We start from the raw sequence: 18,222 nt of genomic DNA, 5'->3' as shown, positions 1-18,222 counted from the left end.
TTTTGTATTTTTTAGTAGAGACGGGGTTTCACCAGGTTAGCCAGGATGGTCTCGATCTCCTGACCTCGTGATCCGCCTGTCTCGGCCTCCCAAAGTGCTGGGATTACAGGCTTGAGCCACCGCGCCCGGCCAGGACAAATTATTTTTAAATTTACCTCCCAAACACAGATCAGGAAAGCACCTTGGTATCACCTCGTCCAATCCCTCCTCCTCCCTCATTAATTTTATAGGGGAAATTTTGGTTCTGAAAGGTTAAGTGACTTGCCCAAAGTTACATATTAAGTCATAGTAAGAATTCAGCTCTCGGGCTGGACCTGGTGGCTGAAGCCTGTAATCCCAGCACTTTGGGAGGCAGAGGCAGGCAGATCACCTGAGCTCAGGAGTTCAAGACCAGCCTGGCCAACATGGTGAAACGCCATCTCTACTAATAGCACAAAAATCAGCCAGGCATCGTGGTGGGCACCTGTAATCCCAACTACTCAGGAGGCTGAGGCAGGAGAATCACTTGAATGCGGGAGGTTGAGTCCACAGTGAGCCAAGATCGCACCACTACACTCCAGCCTGGGCAACAGGGCGAGACTCCATCTCAAAAAAAAAAAAAAAAGAATTCAGCTCTCTAGACTTCTAATCCATGATTATGTCCTTTTGACTATATTCCTACCATCTTAGGTTTAACAATAAATTCAAATACAGTGATCTTTTATAGTCACAGTTTTGCTAAATTATAAGGATCATTATTTAATTTATTATGCATATTTCAAATAGAAAAACATAGACTGATGAGCTAAGTATTGTGTGAGTCACTAGAGGAGATAAGGCCAGAGAGCCAAAGAAAACCCTGTATTAACTATAAGTATTAACCTGAAATGACTGAATTAACACTGAAGTGACTGAGATTACCTTAAATTGTAAAGAATATGTTTTCCACTGCTGAGAGGAATAGGGGCGTAAAATTAAAATTAAGGTCAATTGCAAAAAATAAAGTTACATTTGAGTTTGTGATCTATAAAATTAATATCTGCCAAAACTGTGACAGAGGCTGAGAGGGAGAGAAATTACTACAGCCTAAGGGAAGACATTCTTGAGAAGATAGATTTGAAGTTTTACTTTTAAAGATAGAGATGGGGGTCTCACTTTGTTGCTCAGGTTGGTCTCAAACTCCTGGCCCCAAGTGATCCTCCCACTTACACCTCCCAAAGTGCTGGGATTACAGGGTGAGCCACTGGACCCAGCCTGAATTGATTTTTTTTTTTTTTTGAGACAGGGTCTCGCTCTATCACCCAGGCTGGAGTGCAACAGCGTGATTACAACTTACTGCAGGCTCAACCACCAAGCTCAGTGATCCTGAACCTCAGCCTCCTGTGAACCTCTGCCTCCTGGGTGGCTGGGACTACAGAAGCCACCATATCAGGCTAATTTTTTGTATTTTTTGCAGAGACAGGTTTTCACCATGTTGGACAGGCTGGTCTTGAATTTCTGGGCTAAATGATCTGCCTGCCTCAGCTTTGTAATCCCAAAGTGCTGAGATTACAGGCATGAGCACTACGCTGGGCCTTAAATTTTTAAGTATGATTTGGATTCATGGGGGAGGCAGGAGACTGTTTTCTTTCACTTGGTAATTCCACCCTCTGCTACTCATAGCTGGTATATTTCCTGAGCATCTAGCTACATATGAAAGACAATGTAGGACTTCTGAACATCCTTCAGGAACCAAATATTTAAGGTTGTTACAATCTCATGTTGTTTTCCCAAAATAGTTTTATTCTAATCCTTCTTTCATACTAAGTTGTAAATAATTGATAACATCGTGAGGGTGAGCTGCATTTTAGGGTATGTTTTGATTGCTGTTCAGGGGATACAGTATTATACAAAAACAATCATATGGGCTGGGCACAGTGGCTCCTACCTGTAATCCCAGCCAGAACTTTGGGAGGCCAAGGTGGGAGAATCACTCAAGGCCAGGAGTTCGAAACTAGTCAGGGCAACATAATGAGACCCCCTTCTCTATTGAAAAAAAAAAAGAATCTCATGAACAGTTAGCTTTTCTGGAAAGTGGAAGATGTGTTGCTTCTGACAGGGAAGGGGCATGAGAGAACTTTCTGAGAGGCAAGTGTTCTACATCTTGATTAGGCTTTGGTTACATGGCTTACATTTGTCAAAACTTAAAACCTAAGTAAACTAGTAAGATCTGTGAATATCACTGAATGTAAAATTTACCTTTAAAAAAGAAAGAGCCCTTCTGAGAAACTGGCTAGGACAAGGGAGGTGGATCTTAGGACTTTCTTGGAACTCCAAAAATCAGACCATATGCCTGTTAATGCCTAATTTACTTGGCTCTGTCACAGCAAAAACCCACCTAACTCCAGTGAGGGAAAGGGGATAACATTCAGGGAGATACACCAGAAATCTCCTATATGACCCCCTCCTTGCCTCAATCCCAGGACTATAGCCTGATGACTCAAGTTAAAATAAGGGTAGGTAGAGACAGTGGCTGACGCCTGTAATCTCAGCACTTTGGGAGGCTGAGGTGGGTGGATCACCTGAGGTCAGGAGTTCAAGACCAGCCTGGCCAACATGGTGAAACCCTCATCTCTACTAAAAATAAAAAAATATATAAAAATAAAATAAAAATCAGCTGGGCGTGGTGGCTGGCACCTATAATCCCAGCTGCTCAGGAGGCTGAGGCAGGAGAATCACTGGAACCCAGAGGGGTGGAGGTTGCAGTGAGATGAGACCGCATCACTTCACTCCAGCCTGAGTGAAAGAACAAAACTCTGTCAAAAAGAAAGAAAAGAAAAGAGAGAAGAGAAAGAGAAAGAAGAAAGAAAAGAAAGAGAAGAAGGAAGGAAGGAAGGGAGGAAGGGAGGGAGGAAGGGAGGGAGGGAGGGAGGGAGGGAGGGAAAGGTAAACCTCAAACGCTAACCACCCCCTACCCCCTGCCATGGCCTTCCCTGATCCTCCTACCCAAAGTGATTGCTTCAGCCTCTTAACTTGTATAGCTTGTGCCACTGGTCGGTTTCCATCACCTGTTACTGCAAGTTAATGCATTCTTGACAATCATGTTTCCTGTTTACTTTCTAACCAGGCATTTGCTTTCAGAAGCAAGTTAAGCCATTCAGATTTTGTTCACTGAAAATATTGTGACAAAGCCTAAATGGAGTTTCAAAACAATCTTTGCACTTGAAACTTCTGGGAACCAACACATCCTGTCACACTGTATTTAGGCTTAAAACTTTACAAGGAATTTTAACATTCCTTCTGGAGATAAGTAAACTGGTATAAGGTAAGTATTCAAAATGTAATATGAACTGAAGCATTAACTCCAAGATGAACTCCTGGAGTCATTTTCAACTCCCAAAGTGTGAGAGATGTCAGAACAATTCTGAATTTGAAATGAATGATAAGTTCCTAAAGTTGGAAGGAATCTTAGAGGAAACTGGTGAAGGCCAATCTCCTTTCTAGTCCAGATGTTCCCATACAATCTTTGACTTGTTAAGCTCCTTTTAGGAGAGCCCTGTTTTCCATAGCCGTATAAAGCAAGGTTGTTAGCTCTGGCCATCCAAAGCGACTGATGTAATAAAAAGTTGTGCTGGGAGAAATAGGACATATTTTAGTCCCAGCTCTGCTACCTAACCTCTGAAACTCTGGACTAGTCATGTTCTCCTCTAAAACAGAGTTGGACTAGATTATTACTAAAAGTCTCCTCTAGCTCTAGTATTCTTTTTTTTTTTTGAGACGGAGTCCTGCTCTGTCGCCCAGGCTGGAGTGCAGTGGCGCGATCTCGGCTCACTGCAAGCTCTGCCTCCCGTGTTCAGGCCATTCTCCTGCCTCAGCCTCCCGGTAGCTGGGACTACAGGCGCCCGCCACCACACCCGGCTAATTTTTTGTATTTTTAGTAGAGACGGGGTTTCACTGTGTTAGCCAGGATGGTCTCCATCTCCTGACATCGTGATCCACCCGACTCGGCCTCCCAAAGTGCTGGGATTATAGGCGTGAGCCACCGCGCCCAGCCCTAGCTCTAGTATTCTATGCCACTAAAGTTCTTTTAAGTTTGCCTTTTTTCTTTATACAAGGGCTCCAAATCATAGAACTAATGGCACAGATCAAGTCAACTCCTGAAAGTAAATAAAAACAAAGAAAAAAATATGTTTATCAGACATGTCCATCTTAATCAAATGTCTCCTATGTATGGAGAGGAATTCTCTTTTTTTTGAGATAAGGTCTCACTCTGTCACCCAGTCTGGAGTAGTGGCGCAATCACTGCTTACTGCAGTTTCCAGCTTCCGGGCTCAAGGGATCCTCCCACCTGAGCTTCCCAAGTAGCTGGGACTGTAGGCAGGTGCCACCACGCCTGGCTTTTTTTTTTTTTTTTTTTTTTTTTTTTTTTACTTTTTGTAAAGACAGGGCCCCACTATGTTGCCCAGATTGATCTTGAACTTCTGGGCTCAAGCAATCCTCCTACCCTGGTCTCCCAAAGTGCTGGGATTACAGGTGCAAGCCATCATGCCTGTCTTTTTAATTTTATTTTATTATTTTTATTTTTTTAAAGACAGTGTCTCGCTATGTTGCCCACTCATACATTTTTAAAAATTATTAATTTTTTTCCAACTTCATTCAAAGGGAGAGGAGGAATTCAGGTACTATAGGTTGTTGCTCTATATATCCGGCCAACAGTATTTTAGCTCCTGAAAAAGCCCGCAGGAAGCAAGTGTGATTTCCAACTTCAGGATCTGCGCCAGACTCTCACCACCTTTGTCCTACAGCCAGCGGGGGCTGGACCTTAAGCTCTGTACTTTGTGCAAGGTATATCAGACAAGAAACAGGAATCATTATTGATTCTTTCCTGTCCCTCACTCCCAACGTGTAACAAAGTCTAGTAAATTCAACCTTAGCATGTCTTCCAACTCTACCTTTCTTCTCCTACATTCCTTTTTGCTGCGTCCTTCCAAGGGATTATACCCAGTCAATCTCTGTATTCTCAGCCCCTAGGCTAGTCCCTTATTTAATATTAAATGGTGAACTAAGGGTGACCTTCACTCCACAGACCCATGGGGCAGTTCACCCCCAAGGGGATCATGAAACAGAAAGGTGGGGAATCTAGCATCTGTACCTTTTCAAAGACAACAATACACTACTAGGTGCTTTTAAGGGTCTTCCTGGTGGGTGAAGGGGAAAGAGTGGTGGGTGAGCGGGCTGCAGAGGGGCTGCTGAACCAAGAGGCTGGAAAAGAGAGGAGGAGGGCGCACCAGTCAGGTTCGCAGGGTTATCAGTGAGGTCCAGTGGAGCTCCGAGACTGCTCCCAGTAGACACCTGCCAGGCGCCGGCACAGTCCTCGGCCAGCGACCCCACACAGACCTGGGAGGGCTGCCCTCGACAGCTTCTCGGGTGCCACGCTTTCATACTGGGGGCCCAGCTCAGCCCTCCTAGGTTACAGGTGAGGTCCGGGGAGAAGGGTGACTTGCCCATTACGCACGCAGCGAGCTGAGGGTAGCGCGGACTGGAGGAGCCTGAGGCGTAGGACTCACAGCTCCACACTCGCAGAGAGCCTCCCTGCCCTCGGGGACGCCTCCGACTCCCGCAGCGGGGACGCGGGGCTTGTCTCTGCTTTCCCCTCCTTGGCTCACCCGCAGCGACCCGACGTCCTGGGGTGGATTTCACTCTCCAGCAGCCGGGTATTGCGGCCTCGATCCCGCACTATGGCCAGGAGGTAGAGCAGGGTCCGCAGAGGCCGCAGCCCCCGCGCCCCTCCTCCAAGCCCCGCGAGTCCTGACTTCTGATTGGTTCCCCCCGGTCCCTCGCCGCCCACTCAGCGCAGACTATTGGAAGGCGGGGCGAGGCCGGGAGACCCGGATTTTTTTCCTGGCCCCGCCTAGGAGGCTGCTACAGAATGGAACAGAAATTCAGAGATCCGACTTCCGTTGACTTTCTGCAACTCTGCCCCGCCTTCTCACAGTGAGTATCCCAGTCAGAATTCGGCTACATTTTCATGAACCGGACTCCTTATTCTTGATTGGCTCTCCGGGTTGCCGCCCCACCCCCGAGTGGGCAGGCTTTCGGCTCTTGAGTGGCACCTCCGAGTTCCCCAGGGTCCAGGTTGTCGTGGCGGTAACCCTGATAGCTCCTCACCCGCATCCACGTTTTTGTTTCCTAGCCTTCCCTCCTTCTGTTGGAGGCACGTATCCTGGAAGTGATACGTTTAGAAAACGTGGCCCCAGGGAGACTCGACCCCAGGCCAGCCCCAGGAACTGCCAAGAGTCCTGTTTGGAAGGCCTGAGTAAGGCCTGGCTGCGTTCCGCAGGGAGATGCTGGAATGTTAGAACCCGAACAGTTTAGGCAGGGCGCAGGTGGCTCACGCCTGTAATCCCAGCAATTTGGGAGGCCGAGGCGGGAGGATCACCTGAGGTCAGGAGCTCGAGACCAGCCTGGCCAACATGTGAAACCCCCTCTCTACTAAAAATACAAAAATTAGACTCAGGGGGTAGGTATGCCTGCAGCTGCAGAAAGATGTATGGGAACAGACACACAACTCTCCCTCCCAGATAAGCGCAACAAAGAGACACAGAAGCAGTCCAAGCCTCTGATAAACTCTCCCACCCCGAATCCTTAAAAACTTACTTAGTCTGTAAGAGTGTGCTTCTGACCTAACTTGGCCAGATGCCCCTGTCAAGTTTGTTTTCTCTAAAATAAACCTCTCATGATCTTAACTGTCAAGGGCATGAGGCACTGATACATAGTTTGATGCCCTTCTCCAGCCAAGCAGGACTTCTTGGGTAAGTCAGAGCACTCTGTCTACTGTAGGCTACTGGAAGAGAGTCATGGGCACTGGTCCACTCATGCCTACAACTTGGTCTCTATTTTGTTTTTGCCAAGGCACATCCACCCTGTTTTCTGTCAGGATATAACACACTCGGATTATCTATAGTCACCCTGATTAACTTGGATGATTCCCAAACCCCTATCAACCACCTACTGAGGGAGGCTTCTTCCCCTGCTTTAGATATGGTTCTTACCTGCTTCACTTCTAATCTCCAAAAGGCAGAGCTGTTTTTCACAACCCCAGGGGGACATAATTAATATCTCATTCCTTTATATTGTCAAAGAGTAATTTTGACTTGTATTTTTCTGTAACCAGAATTGGAATCCTATTGGCTCCCTTAGGCCCCTCTGCATGCCTTTTCCCTTGAGTGGCTTCTGAGTTATTTCCACCTGACATTATTCCAGCTATATTGGTATTTTTCTACTTCTCTTGGGATGAGGGAATGGGAATTAAGACTGAATCTGTAAATTGTGAGAATTGGAGGCAGGGCTACTGGATCCACAACTGCCCTCTTTGGTATGCGCCTGTTTCTACTCCATTAATTCTTTTGAAATATTGTATTTGGTAGGGTGCGGTGGCTCACGCCTGTAATCCGAGCATTTGGGGAGGCTGATGGAGGTGGATTACTTGAGTTCAGGAGTTTGAGACCCGCCTGGACAACATGGTGAAACCCCATCTCTACTAAAAAGACAAAAATTAGCCGTGCATGGTGGCAGGCGCCTGTAATCCCAGCTCCTCGGAGGCTGAGGTAGGAGAATCGCTTGAACCTGGGAGGTGGAGTTTGCAGTGAGCCGAGATTGCACCACTGCACTCCAGCCTGGACGACAGAGCAAGACTCCGTCTCAAAACAGAAAAAAAAAAAAAAAAAAAAAAATGCACTTTGTAAATTGCCTTTTTCACTTTAAGTGACCATTTCCTTGTTTTAAAGATTATCCTCATACATAAATCTTTCGTGCACTTTATGTGTTTAAACTACTCAGCGTCATATTACTAGGTATAAGATAATAAACACTTTTAAGGCCTTTTTATTTATTTTTTTTGAGACAGGGTCTCAATCTGTTGCTCAGGAGTGCAGTGGCACGATCTCAGCTCACTGCAGCCTCTGCCTCCTGGGCTCAAGGGATCCGCCTACCTCAGCCTCCCGAGTAGCTGGGACTATAGGCGTGCATCACTACGCCCCGCTCATTTTTTGTAGAGACGGGTTTCACCATGTTTCCCAGGCTGGTCTTGAACTCCTGGGTTAAGCAATCCTCCCACCTCAGCCTAGCAAAGTGTTGGAATTATGGGCGTCAGCCACTGTACCTGGTCTAAGCCTCTTAATACATGTTCCCAAATCATGTTTTCCTCTCAATAATGCCAACATTGGATATCATGGTTTTTTTTTTTTTTTTTTTTTTTTTGGAGATGGAGTCTTGCACTGTTGCCCAGGCTGGAGTGCAGTGGCGCAATCTTGGCTCACTGCAAGCTCCGTCTCCCAGGTTCACGCCATTCTCCTGCCTCAGCCTCCGGAGTAGCTGGGACTACAGGTGCCCGCCACCACACCCGGCTAATTTTTTGTATTTTTTTTTTTTTTTAAGTAGAGACGGGGTTTTACCGTGTTCGCCGGGATGGTCTCAATCTCCTGACCTCGTGATCTGCCCGCCTTGGCCTCCCAAAGTGCTGGGATTACAGGCGTGAGCCACTGCGCCTGGCTGGATATCATGATTTTAAAAAGTTCCACCAACGTAAGACAAGATGTGTTGTCATTTTTTTTTTTTGAGACGGAGTTTTGCTCTGTCACCCAGCCTGGAGTACAATGGTGTGGTCCCAGCTCACTGCAACCACCACCTCCTGGGTTCAAGCGATTCTCCTGCCTCAGCCTCCCAAGTAGCTGGGACTACAGGCACATGCCACCATACCCAGCTAACTTTTGTATTTTTAGTAGATACGGGGTTTCACTATGTTGGCCAGGCTGGTCTCGAACTGACCTCGTGATCCGCCTGCCTCAGCATCCCAAAGTGCTGAGATTACAGGCGTGAGCCACAGTGCCTGGCCAGATATCTCATTTTAAGCCGGGCGTGATGTTGCAAGTCTATAGTCCCAGCTACTCCAGGAGGCTTAGGCAAGAAAAGTGCTTGAGCCCAGGAGTTCCAGGTCAGCCTGGGCCACATAGTGAGACCCGTTCCTAGGGGTGAAAAAAATGTCATGTCGTTGTATTAATGTTTCTTCAGTTGGCTACTGGAGCAGTTTTACGTAGTGGCTCTCAAACATAGCTCAGTGGCTGGTCATGGTGGCTCATGCCTGTAATCCCAGCAGTCTGGGAGGCTGAGGTGGGGAACTGATTGAGGCCAGGCTTTTTTTTTTTTTAAAGAGCTCAGTGATAAAAAACTGGAGTGAAACAAAATGAACAATTTGCAGTGAGATTATAGACATGATTTTACATTATAAAACAATGTCCCATAAAATATCCCAGCAGTTTTGATACTTCCTTTATATATTACAAGTTGTTTAAAATGCTCAAAATTGGCTTTAATCTCCACAGTGGGCTACAGCTAAAGCAGCGCTTAGAGGAAAATTTAAATATTTACATTTACATTGGAGGAAAAGTGTTAACAAAGCTGGGGGAAAGGAGGAAATTAAATAAGTAACAGAAAGGAAACACTTAAGAGCAGAAACCAGTAAAAGAAAACAAACCGGGCACAGTGGCTCATGTCTGTAATCCTAGCACTTTGGGAGGCTGTGGCAGGCTGATCACGTGAGGTCAGGAGTTTGCGACCAGCCTGGCCAACAGGGGGAAACCCCGTATCTACCAATAATATAAAACAAATTAGCTGGGCATGGTGGCACATGCCTGTAATCCCAGCTACTCGGGAGGCTGACGCAGGAGAATTGCTTGAACCCGGGAGGTGGAGGTTGCAGTGAGCCGAGATCATGCCACTGCACTTCAGACTGGGCAACAGAGCCAGACTCCGTCTCAAAAACAAAACAACAACAACAACAAAAAAAACCCAAAACCAAACAAAAAACCAGAAAACAATGTAAAAAATTGGCTCTTTAAAAAATTAATTCAATTTCTAACCCCTTAGAAAGATTGATCAAGGAAAAAAAAGAAAACACAAATTACCAATATTGGTAATAAAAAGGGACCCTGCCACAGATCATACAGATAATAATAGATGGAAAATACTGAAAAAAAAATGCTTTAAAATTCAGTACTAACACAATGTAAACACAAAATTCACAGTGACAACACACTTATTCAAGAGACAGGATCTTGCTGTCACCCAGGCTGGAGTGCAGTGGCATAAATCATACCTCGCTGCTGCCTCAACCTAGGCTCAAGCAATCCTCCTGCCTCAGCCTCCCAAGTAGCTGGGACTATAGGTGCACACCACCACACCAAGCTAATTATTATTAAGAGACAGGGCCTTGCTATGTTGCCCAGGGTGGGGTCAAATTCCTGACTTCAAGTGATCCTCCTGCCTCCTGCCTTGGCCTCCCAAAGTGTTGGGATTATAGGTGTGAACCACCTCGCCTGGCCCACACTTGTCGTTATACAAGCATATTTTGTGAGAATTATTTATTTGCTTTTGCAATAAATGCATTTTTCAAGTATACAACACAGGTTTACAACATACATCAAATCAAAACGGTAAAGCTGAAGCTACTTTGTAATTAAAAAGCAAAATTAGCATCAAGTGAAAACTGTAAACCAACTAAATGCTACACTGATGAAGCTGGAAATTTCCTCCCAGATGGATATTCAAACTATCAGCTTGTGCCTATGTTAGTATTAGCCTTTGTAATGCAAACTTCTTAGAATACTAAATTGGAATCCTTAGAAAATTCTAACTAAAGTGCCAATTGTGGTTTATGATTACTGAATTCTAATAAATAAACCTTACTCATTTAGGTTGCTAATAATAGTGGGAAGAAAGTCTTTTTGAATCAATGTTCCCGCCTAAATCTCATGTGGGACTGTAATCCCCAGTGTTGGAGGTGGAGCCTGACGGGAGATGACTGGATTATGGGGGCGGTTTCTTATGCTTTAACACCATCCCCCTTGGTGCTGTCCCAATAGTGAGTTCTGACATCTGGTTGTTTAAAAGTGTGTGGCACCTCCCCTGTCCCTCTCTTCCTCCTGCTCCGGCCATGTGAAGTGCTTGCTCCCACTTAATCTTCCACCGTGATTCTAAGTTTCCTGAGGCCTCCCCAGAAGCCGAGCAGATGCCAGCATCATGCTTCCTGTACATCCTGCAGAACCATGAGCCAATTAAACCTTTTTAAAATAAATTACCCAGTCTCAGGCATTTCTTTATACAATGCAAGAACAAATACACCTGGGATCCTGGCTCCCAGCTTCCGATGACTTGCTTCATGAACATTAATGAACAGGCAGCACAGGAAGCAGGCATCCTCCTGCCCTGCACTGCTCCTGTAGCACAGAGGCACAGGAACACATAGCATCTGGATGGCAGCACATTTCTTTTTTTTTTTTTTTCCTGAGACGGAGTCCCGCTCTGTTGCCCAGGCTGGAGTGCTGTGGCGCAATCTCCGCTCACTGCAAACTCTGCCTCCTGGCTTTACGCCATTCTCCTGCCTCAGCCTCCCAAGTAGCTGGGACTACACGTACCTGCCACCATGTCCGGCTAATTTTTTTATTTTTAGTAGAGACAGGGTTTCACCATGTTGGCCAGGATGGTCTCCATCTCCTGACCTTGTGATCTGCCCACCTTGGCCTCCCAAAGTGCTAGGATTACACGCATGAGCTACTGTGCCCAGCCGGATGGCAGCACATTTCCTACATCATTTTGTTTTATTTTCAACTACTACAAAATAGAACAAGAATCAAATGTGATAATACAATTTTCTTTATTAAAAATAATTTACAGCATCAGTAACATATACACAATTGTCAACTGAACTTTGCCTCCAATATATTTTTATACAATACTTAACATTATTGAACTTAAAACTGTTACACTGTTTTGTTGGCTTTAAATAATAGACAATGATTTTTGTCTATTACTTAGTGATAGACAAAGTGATTACTTTGTCTGTTACTTAAGTGAGATTATGGTTTCACAGCCACATATTATGTGTAAAATTGATAGAAACATCAGCAATATCACCCTTTGGGGGAAAAAACACTGAAAAAGCCAAAGTCCACCCTCCTCTTCTCTCTTATTACTCCAATCAGACTAAGATAGGATAAACATCCAGTATCTTAGTATCTTCTCCTAAACCTAATGACAAAAGAAAGGTCTTCTATTCAACCACAGAAAAATGTCAAATAATTTCTCCTCATCCTCTCATTCATCACTGTGAAAGCAAATGAACACAACCTTGTTACCATATATGCAGGCAACTATGATTCTGACTTAGGTCCTAGCTTTACTTTCCTTTAGTACAACTGTTGTTTGATTACCAACGAAAACCTGAGCACTCTGGCTAGAGGGATACTAGTACCTTCTTTCAAATGTCAGCATGGAGATAAAATAGTGACAACTGTCATCTTAGATACTTTTTAGATATAATAATGGCAATTCAGTGGCTGGATGACATTTTCATTGATTCCATTGTATAGGTAGCAAAACCCCAAAATATGAAAATGGCAATGACATGTAGCATAATGTTTTTAAAGTATAAAAAAAAAACCTGCTGTTGGTAATGACCTTTGAAATTGTACTTTAAGCTTACAACACTGATTTGCTTTTCTTGTGTGTCTGACATTACACTTCCTTATTTTTTTTGGTAACACAAAATTATCCAGCTATAGTCAACAAAGAAGATATAGACAATAAAAACTAACAGATGCCACATTTTGCAAACATAGCATTTGGCTAGAGGCAGAATTATAAGGTATACATATTAAAACATACATCCACGACTCTCCTCCTCAATTTGAAACCATGTTTATCAAGTTTTTACTTCATTGTATATAAGCCAAAAAATTAAGAGAACCTTGATTTGTTCCTGAAATACAAGATTTGCTTGTATTATTACTGGACTAGGTAGACTGGATATGTGAATGTTTAATTCATAGCTAGCTTTACCATCATCTCCTGAATCAGCTGCTGAGGATGCTTGTGCCTCCGCCCATAACTATATATAGAGTATGCTTTCAAAACAATATAGGCCGGGCACGGTGGCTCATGCCTGTAATCCTAGCACTTTGGGAGGTCGAGGTGGGTGACCACGAGGTCCAGAGATTCAGACCATCTGGCCAACATGGTGAAACCCCGTCTCTACTAAAACTACAAAAATTAGCTGGGCGTGGTAGCGCATGCTTGTAGTCCCAGCTACTCAGGAGGCTGAGGCAGAAGAGTCGCTTGAACCCGGGAGGCAGAGGTTGCAGTGAGCCAAGATCATGCCATTGCACTCCAGCCTGGTGATAGAGCAAGACTCTGTCTCAAAAAACAAAACAAAACAGATTTGTTTCCTGCTGCACAATCTGGAATTACCATTTCTTCAGAGCACATACAGGCATTTCATCATTCAACTTGTAATTTCTCCTAACTCATGTTTTCATGTAAATTAAAAACACATGCACTGACAAATAAATATACAGTATATATCAAGAACACAATATAACTTGAAAGTGTCGAAGAAAATACTTATACAAAATTTAAATAAAGAAATCATTTTGTCAAACTCTAGTCCATCTTATTGTCTAAACACATATTTGCAAAATATTTTCAAAAGATTGTATGATTATGTGCAAAGTTCTCAGTGGTCTTCATCCACTGGTTTGGTAGTTTCAGCATTTTGCTTAAAACAAGTAATTCTTTATGCAATGTGAACTAATTCTGAATTGCAGTAACTAAGTCATAGAAAGATCTCTATGTGAAAAAAAAAATCACTACAATTAACCTTTAGCCTGCTAAATGTCTTAATTAAGAAATGGTATAGAACCTTCTATAATTAATTTTCCAACCATTTTTAAAAAATTGCCAAACATCTTGTTGACAGAACATTTGATGTGATGGGCAGACATGCATATTGAGGATACGTAGTACTCAGCAACAACTTAAGTGTTTTATCCTTACAGTCAGCTTTGGTTAAAACATAACAAAATTAATAGAATCATGCATCGCAAGTGATAAATGATTCAAAATGACAGGAAATCAATTTAATGAAGAAATAGCAACATTTAAAAAATGCATAGGGTTGCGTACCCGTATAATTGAGGGTGGATAATTTAAACGTCTAGAAAAAATCAGTTCAGAGTTTAATGATTAAATAACATTCTCTTTAGCAACTATGAGTGTGAAATTTTGGTTAATGACACCGAAAATATTAGGTTATAGGAAGTTACAGTATTACATAAGGTGAGCAAAATAATCTAATCCAATTAATATAATGCCATCGGGGGCTTGTCAGATAGTCACAGTGGCAAACTGCTGAAACATTGAAGGCTGCGTCATATGTGATATGTATTTCCACTGCCAATACATGGTGCCACACAATCAGTTGTATTTTGCCATGGTCCATCTTCATATGTGGAGGGAACCTTGGCTGGACTGGACAGAATGATTGTGACCTGGGGCAGGTTCTATCCCTTGAAGTTAGACTAAGGATAAACCTGATTATATGACAAACTAAGAATGCCAAATGTGTCCAGCTCAATTCTGAAGAGCAATTAATATACTTAAAAGGTCCACTTATAAATGAGATTCCAATGACCACAATTTTAGAGTCTAATCTGGCTTCTTGTATTTCAATCTGCTACTCTTAAACCAACAAACAGTAGTACACAGTTTTATTGGTGCAAAACTAAACAACTCCAGGAAGGTTACTCATATAAGAATCTTCAACACAAATTCTGCCTTTATTTACAAAATGGTCTGATAAAATATCCCCCCCCCCATACTTACAGGTCTCTTCCACAACACACTTCACACGTTGATTTTAGCAATGTTAATAGCACCATTCGTATATTATTTAAAATCAAGAAGATTTCATTTCAGTTACTATGTTGATTCATCATCATTTACATCCATGGATGAAATAACTGAGTATACTGGGACTATCTGCAGCTCCATGGTAAGGATTCCTGGGTCCAGCACAAAAGGCTTTGCAGTTATCAGTTATGAAAGGTATCCATGGTAAGTAGATACTATGAGAATTTTCGTGCCACAAAGTTTAATAATCCTCCATGTTTGTACAATGTTATTTCCACATCATCTTCAAACGAAGCAATCACGCTGAATACTTTTCCAGTGCTTGTCTTTAAAGAAACAAAAACATTTCATGTGAGCAAGTAAATCTTCCAGGTGCTACTTGGTGGTTAAGACCATTTGTCTTCATATTTAATGACTATACTTGCCACATATTCTGTCTGATTTATCCTGGTTCTAATTTCTTATATTCTGATTGCCTGAAACTTTTCTGCTGCTTGAAAAACACCTGAGATACCTGATCATGGGCTTCATAGCTAAGTAGAAAAATAGCTACATTTAAATTTTGACTTATTAATTGGGGAAGTTATACTCACTATTCATATTCATTTTACACCAAATATTCATTGCATGTAATCAATAACTCCTACTCTTTCCCCTTTTTTCTTAGTTGTAAAGTCTGTTTTGCTCTAACTTTGAACGTTCAACTTTGCTCTCTCTTTGGAGTGGTATGTATGCCTCGGTTAAAATTAGATTGGGACAGCAAAAAAATGACCACTATGAAAAGGAAGCTGGCACTTGTTAAGTGGAAGTCAAGATTCCCCTCCATGTGTTCTTTTTTCTGGTATAAGCATCCAGTTCTTTCCACTTTTCCTCAGAGAACTTAAACTATTAACATAGCTAGATTTAAGTATGGCGGAGTGAGTCATCTTAAATGGCAACTTAACATGCATTAGGAGACTTCAGTATATAATTTACAGCAATTGATTCTTATTCAATTCATAAACATTTGAGTGCATAATCATATATATGAAAATTTTAGAGATACCTGTATATTCAATGTAATTCCAGGAGACAGTTCTTCAGGAAATGTTAAAGAAAATGTTTCTCTACCGGAGAGGCCCAAGGAATCTGCATTTTCTCCTGGAAGGAACTGAAGTGGAGCTATGCCAATTCCAATCAAATGATCTTTGTGTATTTTTTCATAACTTTCGGCCAAAACAGCTTTCACACCCTGTAATAAATGTGCATTTTATTTCCTCCAATCACTTCTGAAAGTTATTTACTGAGCATGTAAAGGGGTAAAAATCTACTTTGGCCTTTCTCTAAATACTTTTAGTCTAATACCTCATACTGCATCAATATTCCATCAAAGTATTTACAGAAACTTTTTTATAGATTATTTTTCTGAATTTTTATGGAGCTCCCTAAATTATTCTGGCTCCCCTTCTGCTGCTCTAGGGTTAAGTACTGCTGCTGCCTACTACATCATAAGAGCTCTATAAATGGGCTGGTTCCTTTGACCGCAAAGTAGGGCTCAGAAGGATTTCTATTTAAACATGACAGCTCTAATATATGTATTCAACACTCTTGAAATGCCACTAGAATAAAGGAATAAAGAAGGTATATGGGGCCTTATATGGCACAGTGGCTTATATGCTTATAATCCCAGTATGTTGGAGGCTGAGGCAGAAGGATTATTTGAGGACGAGAGTTTGAGACCAGCCTGGGCAATATAGTGAGACCCTGTCTCTACAAATAAAAAATAAAAAATAACAAGAATAGGCTAGATGCAGTGGTTCACGCCTGTAATCCCAGCACTATGGGAGGCCGAGGTGGGCGGATCACTTGAGGCCAGGAGTTTGAGACCAGCCTGGCCAACATGGCGAAACTCCATCTCTACTAAAAACAGAAAAATTAGCTGGGCATGGTGGTATACCTGTAATCTCAGCTACTAGGGAGGCTGAGGCAGGAGAATCACTTGAGGTCGGTAAGTGGAGGTTGCAGGGAGCTGAGATCATGCCACTGCATTCCAGCATGGGCAACACAGTGAGACCCTGTCTCCAAAAAATATAAGTAATAACAATAATAAAGAGGGTATAAGCCCATAGTAACAAAGGGAATAGGATGAGAGAATTCTATAAATATTTAGAAAACAGAGATAGGTAACTGATTTAGAAGATAATGTTGAAACCACAGAATGATAAAATGAAATTAGAGAGTGATACCAGTCAAGGTCTGAGTTAATGTGCAACATAAGCCCCAGGAAAAGGATTGAGATTCAGAGGATGAGCTTCTCAGAATACTTGTGGATACAGGTTACAAGCCACACAAAGTAGTAAGATCCAGCTCAATCCCCACTCCATAAGAGTAGAGGTTTATTCTCTGGAAAAAAAAAAATGAACCAAAGGCTCTAGACTTGTGTTTTTCAACTTTTTTCTCCACTGTCTACCTAAGGAGTCTTTAAAGACTTTCCCCCCCAATAATTGTGTCTTCCTGTTCACCTCCTTTCTCTCCAAAATTTTAACACCACTAAGATGCCGTGTATATTTTCATGTACTCTATATTTATCTGTACTTCATGTGCAAAAAGTAAATTTTTTTTTTTTTTTTACCATCTGATAATCAATTTCTGTTCCTTGGGAGTACCATCATCCCTCCTGAGAATATATTCTTCTTAAAAAAATTTTTTACTCATTTTCTGTTACAGTGGAAATAAGGAAGAGAATACATTCTCTAGACTGACAAACACTGGGCACAGGGGCTTGAGAATACCCCTGAAACAGGAAACTTAAGTAGATGTCTACATCCTGAATGAGTCTCTTTCCTTGAAGAAACTGAATAGCCTCAAAGAAAATACAGATAATGACATATAGAATCTCTCAATGAAAAGGTAGCTTATCACCCAATCACCTATGGTAAGGCACAGTAACTGACAAAACCCAGCCCCTATCCACGGCTTGTAATCAGTTTTTTAATATCTAACAAATGGAGGGCCAAGCATCACCTGCCATATGAGGAAAGCTTTCAACATCAAATACAAACACTAAAACACTTTCCAGGATAAAAAGAACCTATACCTATCATTAATACTCATAATAGTACTTATAATTAGTATCTTAGAAGGATGAGATTTTGATTTATTCCTATAGCCCCTCAGAGTATTTACATTTTAAAGGAGATATTAAAGATTAAAATAAGAATGAGGCTACATGATATCTGTGTTTCAGCCAGTCTTTTTAAAGCTACAATTGTAAAGAGAAGCACTTGTCAGTATGAAATGGCAAAAAGCACATGTCACATGACTATTCCCCCCCAAAAGGAAACAGTCTCAGGAGAAATGTCCTCCTGGCAGACAGCCAGGCACCACAATCTCCTATTTAGGGGGAAAAAAGGTGAAGCTTGGCCCACTACTTCAGTCTTTTACCCACTAATGGGGCAAATTGGAGAAAATTAAATCAAAAGGAGGCAAGTAAAATTAACAGTGGGGGCCGGGCACAGAGGCTCAAGCCTGTAATCCCAGCAC

General features: G+C 42.5%; 2 protein-coding genes across 7 annotated transcripts in view; both read right to left on the bottom strand.

Moving 5' to 3' along the window:
• Window positions 1-5,917, bottom strand: part of HYKK (hydroxylysine kinase) — a 33,659-nt gene extending 27,742 nt beyond the window's left edge. For 3 of the 6 annotated variants that reach the window (XM_023195696.3, XM_023195691.3, XM_023195695.3), the window contains exon 1: window positions 5,247-5,917. In XM_023195696.3, the coding sequence (XP_023051464.1) occupies window positions 5,247-5,466 (220 nt within the window). In that variant the 5' untranslated portion in view covers window positions 5,467-5,917. The remainder of the gene's footprint in view (window positions 1-5,246) is intronic. The other 3 variants (XM_023195693.3, XM_023195692.3, XM_023195694.3) reach the window with 3 other exon arrangements.
• A 5,732-nt stretch (window positions 5,918-11,649) lies between these two features.
• The window catches only part of IREB2 (iron responsive element binding protein 2), a 63,113-nt gene continuing 56,540 nt past the window's right edge, over window positions 11,650-18,222 (bottom strand). Inside the window, exons 21-22 of the mRNA XM_023195699.3 lie at window positions 15,746-15,931; window positions 11,650-15,026 (exon numbers count right to left, since the gene is read on the bottom strand). Coding sequence (XP_023051467.1) covers window positions 14,916-15,026; window positions 15,746-15,931 — 297 coding nt within the window. The 3' untranslated portion in view covers window positions 11,650-14,915. The remainder of the gene's footprint in view (window positions 15,027-15,745; window positions 15,932-18,222) is intronic.

The sequence above is a fragment of the Piliocolobus tephrosceles genome, chromosome 6 (assembly GCF_002776525.5).
Source record: "Piliocolobus tephrosceles isolate RC106 chromosome 6, ASM277652v3, whole genome shotgun sequence".
Classification (NCBI taxonomy): Eukaryota; Metazoa; Chordata; class Mammalia; order Primates; family Cercopithecidae; genus Piliocolobus; species Piliocolobus tephrosceles.
This window is presented reverse-complemented; position numbering and strand designations above follow the sequence as displayed.